Raw genomic sequence first — 14,771 nt, 5'->3', positions numbered from 1 at the left:
GTAATCCTTGTGATATCTTTGAAACTGATACATAATTCTTTTAATTTAGCAGAATTTTCCGAGTCAATAGATAGATTTATCCTACGCTTTATATTTTGATTTGAATGTAAACATTTAAATTTTACCGCTCTTTTTACATGCTTGGTTTCAGCGCACTCTGTGGTGAAGTACGTGAACTCATCATATCAGTGACGAAGCGATTGTTTTTATTTTGATTGCGGATTGCGATAATTACAGTGGTTTGCATTCGCCAACTTTTACTTTTTTAACTGTCTGGACAAGCTTCGTGCTGGAGGTAAGAGCTATTATTTTACTCTGAAATTGTCTCAATTTGACTGCTACTACCCTCTGCGCTATTTTCGAACATGGAGGAGAATTCTGCTTCCAATCCTTTGTGTCGATCTAGTAGGTATGGCATGAATCCTCCAACATTCATCGCATCGTTCAGCCTGTTTATCATAACATGTTCATTCGCCCCCAACGTATTTAATAGCAACTGTAACTCCACAAGGTACCAAAAGGGAAAAGATGGTTTAAATTTATAATATTTGCATCAAAAATACCCTAGAAGGTCAACAGCCTAGTAGAGGGCATAATATGAAACGGCAACGAAGAGCATCTCCTCTGTATTGGTAGATAGGGACATATCTTCCAACTTCTGTAATCAGCTCGCTCTATCCAGAAACTTCCTCCCTACTGAAAGCTCATCACAGCGAAGTATTGTAATTGTTTTGTTTTGTTAAACATATATACTGGAGGATGAAGGGGAGTATGTACCTATTCCCATAGAACTTCACCAGCAGCCTGATTGTTGAAACTTTAAGTGGCTTTGTCGGTAAGATAAGACTTGACATAGCCTTATTTTGTTGGCTGATGTAAATTTCAACAATTAAGCTACTGATGTGACCACAAGGGACGAAGTACGCCCATTTTGGATTTTTCTGCTTTCATTGAAGTTATGTCCCTAAAAACATCCTTGACTCATTGCATTTAAGTTTGACTGATGATCATTACACTAATTTCGGTCAATTTTACGTTGGAAGAATTTTCCTGCATACTAACTTTTTTCTGACAGGATCTAGAGTATTTTGTAGAAGAAAAGAAACACGTGTAAAACAAAGCTTCAGTCATGTGCGTAATGCATAGATTGATTTTAGTGCCTGATTTGGCATACGTTAATTATGGTTTTTTTGCCAACAGGAACTTTGAATTCACTGTTTTTAATCTTCACTACAATCCTTCACTTTTACTCATGTATGAAGTAATTTTTGAAGTCTTTGATGTGTCCTATGTGTTACTGCATGATTCTATAATGAGGAAACATGGCGACAGTGAAACTACCAGACCACATATCTCATTTGCAGTGTTTAAAAATCTCCGCTCCCATTTTATTTCTATGAGGGAGAACAAATCAATATCATTCCTTGAAATTTTCACCGAGTTTTCTTTGCACAGAGAGGGGAAAACGGAAGTTTTCAAGAATTGATGTTGAGTAGTTTTCCATTTGAATAATAAAGTATGATAAGAAGTCCACAACGTCACTAACCGGCATATGTGGTCTGGTAGAGGCACTGTCAATGTGCAGTAGTTTATAGGTAATTTCCCCCAGTGCAGAGTGGTCAATTGTGTATTTGTCATAAGTGATTTGGATAATTGTTTCTGAGCTTGCATTAAATGAGAAATCGTAAACATTAATGAATTACCTATTTGTCCTTCATTGCAGGTTATCTGAAAAGACTATTCGCTTGATTGAAACTTGATTAAAAAACATGGCTGCCAACTTTTGTTTTCTTCTTTTTTTTCCACTCTTTTTTGAACAGCTCCTCATTGAATGGGTCTAGAATGTCACTTGGCATTGCAGATAGTGTTTAATTTTTATTCTTTTTGCAAAACTTCTTCAGGTTTTTTTTTTTACAATAATTTTGTTTGCTCTGGGAAATAAGTAATGTTATAAATTTTTTATGTTTAGATAAAAGATGGTTGCGATCAAATCATCAGCTCAATTGAAGCATGAGGATGAGGTAGTTACTTACGCGATATCTCCCTGGCGAAAATGGTTTTATATCTCGTTTGCTGTGATTGCTTACTTCTTGATCACTGTGACCATGTTCCACAGGTAAGTAAGGATGGCCTTTCATGTTATTTTTCTGCTTGAATGTATCAAAAAAATACAGACAGATGAGATAAATATAACAAATAAACACTTTATAAATGTATAAAAAATGAACACATGAGAGGACAAGAGAAAACATAGACACATAGCTGATGTTTAGAACTGATCGAAACTGAACTGCCTTTTGAACTCAAATGAAGTGTCAGAATCTCCTCTTTTTGAGTATTCTAAATACTCTATTTCCAAAATTTTGAAGCATGATCCTAGGCTACAGATTGGGCCACATGTTACAATGAAATAGGGCTCATGGTTTGATTATATTTGCTCGTTTTTATTATTTTAAGTTCTCAATCTCCAAATTTTCTTAAAAGCATTCGTACTTTTTATAGTATGGGGATTCAGTTCACGATTGTTTGAAAAATGGTAAATATTTCTTTTTTCTTGCAGTAGACTAGTAGAGACTCTCAAAATGGAAGGGGGCGCCCCCTAAAGTAAAGTTTGAATCCTCGAAGTCAATTAATATAAATACAGCTCGGGTAGATAGACCCACACAATTTTTCCAGCTATGTTTGTGTACCTACATTTTTTGCCTCTTTGTATGCTCAGGTCGCAGAGAATGATAGATAAGTGGAAGGGGAAGAGTTTTGATTTTTAAAATATCCTCAATGCATTAATGCAAATAATTTTCAACTCCTTCAAAGTCCTCCAGATTTTTTCCAGTTCTTGATTATGGTTTTGAATCCAAGCTTTCCCTTGCGGAATCTCATGGAAACTTCTCGCTTGTTTTTTTTTTTCTTTCTTTCCTTTTTTCTTTTTTCCTTCTCAAAATAATGTTGCCCTTAAACTGATTCTGTGTTTACTAACCTAAAAATGTCTCTGGTTCTGCAGCCACAAGCTGATGAGCCATCATGAAAGAGAGGAGTCGCACAGATCACCAGGATCTCTGAACTTGCTCACTCGGGGTCACGGGCATGGGCATCCTCACGGTAATCATGAGCCGCATTCTCATCATCCGCACGGTCATGGGCACTCTCACCCACACCACCATGACTCCAACAACTATGCGCATTCAAACGACAAACAAAGCAACAAAGATTGGGATTTCCTCATCTTCACGCAACACTGGCCGAACACCGTCTGTCTGAGTTGGAATGAAAAGACAGGCCGCGGCTGCAACTTCCCTGCAGACACAAACATGTGGTCCATTCATGGTATTTGGTAAGTTAAACTAGAAATCTAAATTACCTGTTCAGAAAATTGATCATGCTCTGAAATATTGCTTGTCGTTGCCTAAACCCAACAATACACAGTTTTCTTAGTAGGTACCATAAGATTGTCTTTTAAATTATAATTTTTCAAAAATAATTTTCCATAAGGTCACTTTTCACTGTTTATAAAACACTGGTGTTTACTGTTTATACAAATTGAAGAATATCAGGAAATTCGATTTCATCCGAAAAAATCAGAAAAATCAGTCATGCATTAGGTAGAAAATTCTGAGTGCGTCAAGCATTTTTCACTTTCCTGCAGTTTAGGGCTTGCAAAAGTAAAGCATTTGAGTCAATTTATTAAATATTTAGGTTTGTAAAATCAAACAAGAGTCAATTCCTTTGCGGAACAAATTTGGATATTTCATTTAAAAATCAAGAAAAATCAGGTAATTCGAAAATGAAATTTTTGTAGACACTCTTCAGCCCTGATTTTCTCATAATTACCTACATGTGTAGACAAGTTTAAAATCTTACCTCACTATAAACGTCTCCAAAAACTTGTAAATGTAAAAAAACAATACAATCGTAACAACTCCAAATTCCTTTCATTTTTGTATCATATCCTCCGCTGACAACAAAACTTTTATGCCAATGTCCTCCACAATTGGTATCAAATATCTCAATGCTTTAATAAATTGAATTTTCCAGGCCCACAAGAACCAACACAGAAGGCCCATTCTTCTGCAACAAGGTCCACTTCAACGCAACTCTCTTGGAACCTATTAAAGATGACCTCAACAAGTACTGGCTGGATGTTGAACAGGGTCGGCCGGCAAATGATCTGTGGGTCCACGAATGGTCAAAGCATGGAACCTGTGCGATGGCTGATCCACCTCTAGATACAGAGCTCAAGTACTTTTCCCAAGGATTAAAGTGGTTCGAGGAATACAACATGGAGAAGGTTCTGGGAAAATATCAGATTTTGCCGAAAGTAGAGGAAGACAGTGGAGTTAGTGTTATCGATATCTGGAACGCTGTTACAGACTCAATTGGGAAGAAACCTGTCATCCGATGTTTGAAAGACCAGGTTAGCAAGAACTTCGTCAGAAATCCTGTACTGGCTGTCCAACCAATGTAAATGACAGGGTTTCCACAGTCAAAGAACACTAGGAAAACTGGGAAGTTTCAGAATTTTTAAAAGTCAGGGAAAATCTGAGAATATCAAGGAAAATGATGAAAGAGTCTGGAATAAAATTTTAAGTCACCTTTATTTTCTTTCTGGAATAGGTTTGACGTTCTAAACAACAAATTTTGCCTGAAAATTATTTCAGGAATGTCTTTTTAACCACCTGGCATATGTTCAATTGTGATGAAATTCTACTAAAAATGTGTTAAGAAAATCAGCGAACTTCTTTAAGCACTGTGACAACCCCGGACTCGATGTCATTTCCATCCCTTCCCCCCATTGGTTGAATTTTTCTTTTTTACTAGTATGGTTGCTAAAAGTTAACAGTCATCACCTGTTTTTTTCCATTTAGTTTTTAGACAAATTGTTTACAGGCAGGCTCATTCATTCCGTCGATTACCAGGTCCCTTAAGCATTTAGTTACCAGGCTGAGTGAATGTCATTTCTCAGAGATATTCTTTAAAACACTTAGAACTTAAAAGATACAAGATAGAAAATCTAAAAAGCTTATTTTCATTCCCATTTCAGCTTATTTGCCATATTTTGTAGCCATTTCTAACTAACGTTTGTTTACATTGCAGAAAACAGCAAAAACTTATCTTTTCGAAATCAGAATATGTTTTGACAAGGATTTGAATAATATGGATTGTGATGGCGCCAAAGGCTATCATAGGGAACACGATTTTGTGTATGATGACATTCACACAAACTGCCCACTGCATGAGCCAATTTTCTACACCTCAGTGGGTAATCATCAACCAAGTTTGAATCATGAAGTCTCATCAAAAAAAGACAATTCTGCCATTTCAGCACTGAAAAGTGTTCGATCCTACATACAAGGCTTGTTGTAAGTATTTTTCAATAATTTCTTTCACCTATACCTGTACAAGTTTTTTGCGTTTCTGTCTTTAAAATAGTAGAGCCTAGATTTTCTCTCAACCTAACCCCAAAAGTTCAGCTGAAAAAATCTGGAAAGTGTCTTTAGTTGAAATTTAGTGGAAAGTTAAGAGAAAAGCCCACCTAAAAATATCATAAGTATCAGGGCACTTACAGAAAAGACTCGATTTTGGAATCGTGCATTTCTGGAAGAAAGCATGAAACTTTCAGGATATCATCTTTACCTATAGAAGGTTCAATTTCGCAAGTGAGCCCAAAATTCTGAGGCCATGGGGGCCGGGGGGGCAGGGGGCCCTGATTTCGCTATGTTTTGCCGAATTTTCGCGTTGGATCATCGTGAGAACGCCGTTAACAATGTAAAATGTAATCAAAACTTGTGTAAACGTGATTAGTAGGTTCTCTCAAACAGTATCCTAAAATGCTATCACTGTCCGATCCCGGAGCACCCCTCAAAATGCCTAAAATTCAAAATGGCGCCCATAATAAGGCCTCCGGAATATCGGTATTTTCACTTGTGCATATCCTGTCATGTGAGGTATCATTTTCCATGTAATTTTGGTCGCAGATTTCATATTTGAAGTCAAAACAACCCCCCGGTCAAAATTGGTGCCCCCAATCCAAGATGGCGTCCAGATTTGAAAGGCAGGAGGGTGCATTTTTTAAACTTTTACGCGATAAGGCAAGTGATATGTCATTTCCTATGTAATTTTGGTCGTAGATTTCATTACTGAAGTCAAAAGAGTCCTCCGGTCAAAATTGGTGCCTCAAATCCAAGATGGTGGCCAAATTTTAAAGGCAGGAGGGTGCATTTTTTCAAATTTTTACGTAATAAGGCAAGTGATATGTCATTTCCTATGTAATATTGGTCGTACATTTCATTATTGAAGTCAAAAAAGCCCCCCGGTCAAAATTGGTGCCCGAAGTCTAAGATGTCGGCCAAATTTGAAAGGCAGGAGTGTGAATTTTTATGAGAAAAAAAATCACGTGAGATGACAAGTGAGGTATCAATTTATACGCATTTTTAGTCAACAAAACGAATCTAAATGAAATGTAAAAAAAATCTTTTACACAAAAATGAAACGAGATAATCAAGATGATTGCCATCATGGCTGACAAGTGAAAAATGATGAGCCACTAATAGTGAGGTGTCTTGCTGATTACTGCACAAAAACTCTGAACTCAATTTCAGATGCCCTAGACTCAGAGGATGAACAATTAATAAGTACCGAAAATAATTTAGAAAACTTTCAGTCGGTTTCAGTTGGTGGGTCTCTACTACATCGAGTGCGATCGAAGCATAGGCATACTTACGAATCCATTGCACAAACCTATGTTCCATCAAATTGATGAGCAGACACCAATGTTTCTTTGCGTTTTCAAAGTGATGTTAAACGCGCAAAATCCGAGATGATCGCTGTTCTTGCATGCGTTTACTGGTTGCGATTCAACCCCTTACATCCATAAAATAGGAACAGCAACTTTATTCTGTACGCTTTTATCTGATCCTTACCTGCAAGAATCTAAAGAAAGGTTCTTGGAACCTAATCAAAACCATGAACGGATGTAAAGAGCTGGAAAAGAGTAAATCGATGGTGAAACTGCTTAAATACTATTTCGGTTTGCGGTGTTGCAGACTTCTTGTCATACTTCCGTTCCTTCATTAAAAAATACTGGAGTCATTTCTTGAAAACTTTGCTTGTTTTCACTCTCTATGTGAGGAATATTCTGTAAAAATTTCAAGCCATGATGTTGGTTTGTTCCCCTTTCAAAAAATAAAATAGGAGCGAATATTTTGAAATCCTGCAACCAAGATACGCACTTTTGCTGTTTCACTGTCGAAATATTACTCCTCAATGGTAGCCAAAAATGTGACTTTCGATGACCTCCGTCATCATATATCGAAGGAAAAATTTCCAGATTTCAATGTCTTCATTCAATTAGAGAAATTACCCTCGATATCATCAGCAATGAAGTAGGTAACATTAATTTAGGAGCTACTTTTATACTCAACTGTGGATGGGATGAAGTGATCTGGGTGCTTGTCTTTGGGGATGGATCAATAAAAACAAGGAGCTTCATCCTATTTTAAGTGACTTGCCTCCAGCTCCCGGAATCCCCGCTTAAAATTATTCGGTGTAATTGTAAGAAAGGGAGTGACACCATGCTGTACCACCAAGAAAAAATAATCTTTTCGTTCTTAGACTCATGCAGAAGTTCTGAAGACTCCAACTGTAAAAAATTACAGAACCGTAGGAGGAAGATCCTGAAGAGCCTGACTGGGAATGTGAATCAGCATGTGTTGATTAGGATTTTCTCCTATACTGACTGGAGAGGGTACGGCAAGAGGGTATACCCTGGAGGTATTATACCCTATATGGAGGGTGCGTCGCGTGAAATGTCCTTATCTTTATTGAGAAATTATATGGGCTTAAAAATGAATAAAATAGCTCATTATAGATGCTCCTGTTAACACCATTCCTACCGTGGACGGCCGAACTGATCACCTCTTAATTATCTCGTATCATTTTTGTGTAAAAGATTTTTTTTACATTTCATTTAGATTCGTTTTGTTGACTAAAAATGCGTATAAATTGATACCTCACTTGTCATCTCACGTGATTTTTTTTCTCATAAAAATTCACACTCCTGCCTTTCAAATTTGGCCGACATCTTAGACTTCGGGCACCAATTTTGACCGGGGGGCTTTTTTGACTTCAATAATGAAATCTACGACCAAAATTACATAGGAAATGACATATCACTTGCCTTATCGCGTAAAAGTTTAAAAAATGCACCCTCCTGCCTTTCAAATCTGGACGCCATCTTGGATTGGGGGCACCAATTTTGACCGGGGGGTTGTTTTGACTTCAAATATGAAATCTGCGACCAAAATTACATGGAAAATGATACCTCACATGACAGGATATGCACAAGTGAAAATACCGATATTCCGGAGGCCTTATTATGGGCGCCATTTTGAATTTTAGGCATTTTGAGGGGTGCTCCGGGATCGGACAGTGATAGCATTTTAGGATACTGTTTGAGAGAACCTACTAATCACGTTTACACAAGTTTTGATTACATTTTACATTGTTAACGGCGTTCTCACGATGATCCAACGCGAAAATTCGGCAAAACATAGCGAAATCAGGGCCCCCTGCCCCCCCGGCCCCCATGGCCTCAGAATTTTGGGCTCACTTGCGAAATTGAACCTTCTATAGGTAAAGATGATATCCTGAAAGTTTCATGCTTTCTTCCAGAAATGCACGATTGTTATGCTTATCCGCCCTCTTTGTACAGTTTTCATGCAGATTGTAGAAATTTTCAAATACGCTGGCTGCTTGCTAATCTTTTTCTAAATATGTGCCGAAACTTATCGAATTTTTACAGAAATTAATGTGTTGTCTAGTATCTATGAAGTCAATTCATATTTAACTTTTTAAGCTCTTTGCAAGGAAATTACATGCAATTATGCTGATTTTTTTATCCCCTCCCTCCTCCTGTAAGCCAGTCTCTCTCTTGAATTACATAAGCTGTGCTGATCCGCACCCTCCCCCCCATCAAAAAAAATAAGGAAAAACCGGGAAAATAGTGAACTTTTTTTTAAGTGGTAGGCTTAAGTAAGCCTTGACCTGGCCCCCCTCCCCCTCATAAGATCCTGTAAGTCAAACTCAGCCCCCCTTCCCTAACCTTAACTGGCTTACAGTATTACTTGAACAAGTAATCGCTGTTGGAGCGATCATTTAGGAAAATGAGAAGGAGAACGCAGAGGATTAGGCCATTAGACACAAGCTGTATTAAGAGAAGTACATGAGCAATTAGAGGATCACGGCGGATCTTACAAAAGATAACAGAGGTTAGCACCAGAGGTGCTTTTGAATAGGTACTACCAACCTAAATAGGCCAACCATAAACCTAAATAGGCACTACCAACATAGCATTAATACAACTAGGACAGATTGTCTATGTCCAACAATCACTAACCTTAATTTGATGGCCTGGCACTCTGCTCAGATTTTATCCTCCTCTTTGCCATTAAATTCTTCAATAAGGCTCTCAACTCTTTTTAAGAATGCGAAAACAGAGAAAAAAAATGTAGGTTTTCAGCAGATCTAATCATACTCAATTTTTTGTTTTTTTCCAGCATAGAAAAAGATTCTGAAAATGGGGTTTTCACTGTTTAAAGCCACAGGTTGCTCCGTCAGTTTCACAGAAGGATTTTTCCTTAGGAGACCGAAGATAATTGCTCAACACCCGAACTTTGTGATTGAAACCTCTCGTACCGTTCGTAATTCATAACGTGATATATAATTTATTAATTACGTAAAATAATTTTTTTTTTTTTTTTTTTTTTTAAGGTTAGGGGGCTGTACTGAATCCTTCAAGATGTATTAGACAGTTGGAAGTTCTGTTTAAGGAACTTAAATTTTGATCCATGACCCTATGTATCTTGGACGCCTGATGAAATTCTTTCAATTACAATGCCAGTGCTTACCATCTGTTCCTAGGTTAAATTATAGGTGCCATTTTCATGTGTTATGTTTCTACGGTGTCAATTGTTGAGCAAACACGAGTAATATTGGAGAAAGTGAATCTTGAATTCTAAAGAGGACGAAGTTAAATTTTTTCGTAAGACTTTTCCGATTCCCAGAGCTTTTTTATCGCGAAAAAATCTCAAGAAATTTATTATTTGAATGCTCTAGAATAGTAAAAGTAAATTTCTTTTAAATGCAAGAGAAGCAAAATCCTTGACTTCTGTCCTCTTCAGCGGCTCTGATTGCCTTTCATTCAGGATGTTATGTGGGGCTTTTTTTTTAAAAACTTGACATTTTCAATTTTCCATTTGCGATCTTCATTTCAATCAACCTAATGATGATAAAAGGGCATCATACTTATTTTGATTTATATGTATTTATTGTCACAGTTACTGATAATTTTTACCAAATATTCTTTCTTTCTTTTTCTCTTTATGAATTTTAAATCATTGTACCTCAAGAATTTTTTTTTTTTAAATATTATTATAATTAGATACCAACTCCGCATGAAGATTAAGATGAAAGATTCTAATGTAAATCATGAATCTGCCATTTTACCATTTTTACACAACCAGAATCATATTACCTGTTATGTTGTCGGTACCAAATATTTCTCAAGGCTTTTGTCGTAATACCCTTTATTTTCTTGGTTTTACCATTATCTTGAATATACTAAGGCGTTCAGTTCATTAATATTTACGAGTGAAAATCATATTTTTTATGTTTTAGCTGTACATTTTAGAATCGTGTAAATTTCCAAATCATTGATTGTATATTTCTTCCTTAGCAAAAACTAACCCGTGACATCCAATTCCTAATCTTTGGAAATCGCTGAATCTCATTCTTTTTCATTTTACTTCTGTACGAAATTGTTAGAAAAAACTAGCTCATAAATCATCGAAATATTGTTATTATAGCAAGATTCAATTTTAATTTTCTAACCTCCCAAGGAAATCATCGACACTCCCAAGGAAACTTTAGTTTTATGATTGTGATACTATATTTTATTTTAGATGTGTCTCTTATAAAAAATTACGTGGAGGGTAAATCTTATCATTATTCCCTGCTTTTTATGTATGAAGAGAACTTATTTTTGATGATATTATTTTGATAACTTTTTTGCATCATTTCAATTCTGTAAACAATTCTCTCGGAATTTTGCTCGGAATTCTTGAGTGAAACTAATTTAAATACCACCATTTCAAAAGTGGACTACAATTTCAATAAGAAACTATCATTTCTAACTAATTTTAAGAACAGCGTTTTTTATCATTTGTTTCCCTGTGCCGATACGTGCTTCTAGGGATGAACCAGAAACAAGAGCTCCTTTTTGCAAAATGTAGTCCAATCATATGGCAGTGAAAACTTCTAAAAAATAATTTTCAAAAGAGTTACTGGTTTTAAAATTAAGTTTTTTCTAATTTTGAGAACTTTTAATCCTTTTTTTATTTTAAGAAGATGTTTCGATGCATGTAAATTTCACCTAGAAAAGTTTTCCAAATGAAGCTGCCCTGTTAGTGGTATACTTGGTAAAATTAGTGTGAATGCCATTTGAATCAGTGAGAATGAAAATGCATCAACTTGGGAAAATGTTCAGAAAACACATTGAACTTCATAATAGCGTATTCATGGGTATTTTTGTTCCATTCATTTCAACTTTGGCTGTTAAAGTGTCTCAATGTGCTTCTCTTATGGCACCAAAAAGTTTTCTTTTAATACCAATTTTCTCACCTACTGTGCGGGTTTTTGTGTCTTCTGAAAATTTTAGTTCTTCTGAGTTGGTTTGCTTTCATTCTAACCAATTAATTTAAGATGAATTTTCAGGTAGTGTAAACAAACATTGATGAATAAACCTTTTTTTTTCTTAGATATTGCTTCTGCTTTTAACCGCTAATACTGATTAACTTGCTGCAATACTTAACTAATTCACCTACTGATCACTACAATACTTAATTACTATCCTGATTCCATTAAATTTAGTGGTCTGTTTCAACTCTTCATTGAAAAAAGAAAAAAGGATACTTGTAAAACCCCACTATGAATGTCAAAATGAGTGAATACAAAATATTAAGCAATATTTTTGTAGAAAATGGTGGATACTGCCTTTAGATAATTTTCATTTCAATATAGAGTTTTTGGAAGATTTTAAGTTGAAAGCATAGTGGAAATGAACTTTTAGACATGATGAATCCTCACTTTTTAAAAATCAATGGCTAAATCCCATTTTAGCAAATTTGTGCATTTTATCAATGTTAAGCTGGTTGTGAGATCACTAACTCCTCCGTCCACATCAAAAGGGAATGTACGTATGTTAAGATTCTTGTGAAAAACGTTCATTCATTCTTGGTTATTATCTGATGAATTTAGTATGAACGTTGTTTATTCATCAATTTTGTATGCTAGGATCTGTATTAGGAATTTGTTATTTCTTGCCTATTTATTTTTATATTTAGTACTGCATGTTTTGTCATGATTAATCAATTTAACCATTATTTACTTATTTGCTCCTGTACAATAATATCTTCAAAATTGCATTTACTTAGGTGTTTTAAGGTTGTTTCGGGTCAAAACCTTGAAGGAAAGTTATCGCCCCTTTTAAATCCACAACAATCGCAAGAAGACTGACTGTAGCAATCAAATCAAACTTTAACCGGGGAAAATTCCACCTATCATGATTTCCTTATTTATTGGTGGAACTGAGATACCCGCTGGATTTGCAATTCATAGGAGCCCATACACTTGCAAACAATCTAAGAAACTCCGCATGATCATCAGTTAAAATCAAAATAGACCCCTAAGTTATTAAATTACTATCAAGCTGTCTTTCAATTCTAGTAAACCGTCAGTTGAAGGAAGGGCTTAAAATCATTGCCTGGAAGGCATAATCTTCCTCAGATATTTTACTGATAAACGTCATGCACATGTGTCTTGTCATCTCCTCTATTCCATGTGTGTTTAATCAAATTGGTTTTCAGAATTATTATTCACTTTTCTAACACATGCACACCTTGCTTTAAGCCCCTCCAAAATCACCTCACCATTAATAAATCTTTCAAAGGAGAAGTAGGCCGGACTGAAAGCTAATTCAAAGGTCAAACTTTGACTTAGGCACTTTCTGTAATAAAAAAGCTATTGTACAAGAGTTATTTTTTTCTAATCATTATGTATTTAACTTTAAATTGACGGATGTGATGCTTCCATAATTTTTTAGCAATACCTATTGTCAAATAACTTTTTTTGGAAACCTTATTCAGTAATCATGTACCATCCACACAAGTTGACATATCAGGATTTACTTATGCTCTTAGTGAGAGAATCTACATGTTTTTGGAAGGAAGCCCTTTATATTATTCCTTAGGGTTTTTCAGTCGGTGACTTGCCCAAATATTTAAAGTAAGTAAATTCTGAAGTGTCAATAAGGCTTGGAAATCAAGGAAAGCCGTGGAAAAAGTTTACCATGATAGAAACAGCAAATCGTCCCAACCTATTTCTAGTTGATTACTCGCGCATGACTAGTAAAATCAACCCGAACAAGTAATCTAAACATTTTAGTACAAACAATCTGTTAGGATTTTAATGAATACCAAAATAGGATAGTTTGTGATAATCATTGTGTGTCAATTTGCATTAATAGCTAATCATTGTATTTTTGTCTCTTTTATTAAAGCATGAATTTTACAAACTTGCATGCCATTTGTGGCACAAGTTTGAATGATATGTTATGTCTTCGTAGTTATTGAGCTCATTGACGACCTAGAGAAATAAACTTTATTTTACTACAAGACTTTCTGTAATTAATTCAAACACCTGTATTTCATTAGAAGATTTCCAAGTTTATACAGTCGACCATTGTTATGACGTTTTCAAAGGAGAACTAAAAGTCGAACATTGTTCCCGGAGAAACACTGTATCGAGAAATGCAAAAACGAGTAACAACTGGCTGACTTTTGAAAAAATAAGCGCTGTTTCTAGAAAAATGTTATTTCAAGAAATTTGTTAACAATATACAACTGTAGGTATTCTACAATTACTTTCCCACATGACATTTTGTAATAAAGTAAATTTTTGAAAACAGACTTTAAAGAGAATAAAGAAGGCAGACCTACAGAAAATTTGTGAAAACTGAGGTTTGTTTTGTGCTTCTGGAGGCTCTTTCAAGAGGGTATCTATGCGAAGCCGAAATGCTATCCCAAAATCAAGACTTTAGTCTCCTTCCCTTCTCAAATTTATTTTTACTGTCCGAAAAAATCATAACAAGAGCAAACGAAGCAAATTTCTTATTTTCAAGCAAAAATTCTATTTTCATTGAGTTTCAAAAAAGAAAACAAATTTCTGGATTCCTCTCTAAGGGAGTTTTTAAATTTTGAGCCCTTATTTTAGACACTCGTGGCTATTAGAGAAAACAATTAAGTATTTTTGTGTACAGTACAACTCCTGATGGATTATAACAATTTGTAGACCCCAGAAAAAGTAGGTATCTCTGAAAAGTTTCAAAGAGTTCCGAAAGTTTCAGACTAAAAAATGAACGTTTAGAAGGTGTAATAAGGAACAGGAACTTTGAACTTACACAGTTGATTGTCTCTGAAATTTGTTGTAGATGGCTCAGCTGCATTTTGAATAGAAACTGAGGAACCACTCACCACATTGGACCTGACATCCAGTATTCTGTCCTCTTCACGACATATCAGACCACATAACTGTCCCAGACCACATGTCTAAATGTATCATTCTTACTAGGATGGAGACTGAATTCTTTGTTGGAGAATGGTGGAGACAGCAGGAGAGAGTAGGATAACAAGGATATTTGACCACCCTCCCGAGATGCCTTA

At 35.6% G+C, this 14,771-nt stretch overlaps 1 protein-coding gene across 2 annotated transcripts; it reads left to right on the top strand.

The window, feature by feature from the left end:
• The first annotated feature begins 136 nt into the window (after nucleotides 1-136).
• On the top strand, nucleotides 137-13,724 carry RNaseX25 (Ribonuclease X25). 2 transcript variants are annotated; one of them, XM_019060623.2, is made up of 6 exons: nucleotides 137-295; nucleotides 1,970-2,116; nucleotides 3,002-3,331; nucleotides 4,033-4,411; nucleotides 5,092-5,357; nucleotides 9,766-13,724. In XM_019060623.2, exons 2-6 carry the CDS (start codon nucleotides 1,977-1,979, stop codon nucleotides 9,800-9,802), a joined length of 1,152 nt encoding a protein of 383 aa, XP_018916168.2. In that variant the 5' UTR covers nucleotides 137-295; nucleotides 1,970-1,976; the 3' UTR covers nucleotides 9,803-13,724. The 2 variants fall into 2 exon arrangements, with proteins under 2 accessions (XP_018916168.2, XP_018916166.2); XM_019060621.2 differs by having other exon boundaries at nucleotides 138-295; nucleotides 9,552-13,724.
• The last annotated feature ends 1,047 nt before the right edge of the window (nucleotides 13,725-14,771 follow it).

The sequence above is a fragment of the Bemisia tabaci genome, chromosome 7, assembly GCF_918797505.1.
Source record: "Bemisia tabaci chromosome 7, PGI_BMITA_v3".
Classification (NCBI taxonomy): Eukaryota; Metazoa; Arthropoda; class Insecta; order Hemiptera; family Aleyrodidae; genus Bemisia; species Bemisia tabaci.
This window is presented reverse-complemented; position numbering and strand designations above follow the sequence as displayed.

Excerpts from the sequence above, each read along its gene's own strand:
- RNaseX25 (XM_019060621.2), top strand. The coding sequence starts at position 1,977 with ATGGTTGCGATCAAATCATCAGCTCAATTGAAGCATGAGGATGAGGTA. Across the intron at positions 2,117-3,001 it reads ACTGTGACCATGTTCCACAG|CCACAAGCTGATGAGCCATC; the intron begins GTAAGTAAGGAT and ends CTGGTTCTGCAG. Across the intron at positions 4,412-5,091 it reads TCCGATGTTTGAAAGACCAG|AAAACAGCAAAAACTTATCT; the intron begins GTTAGCAAGAAC and ends TTTACATTGCAG.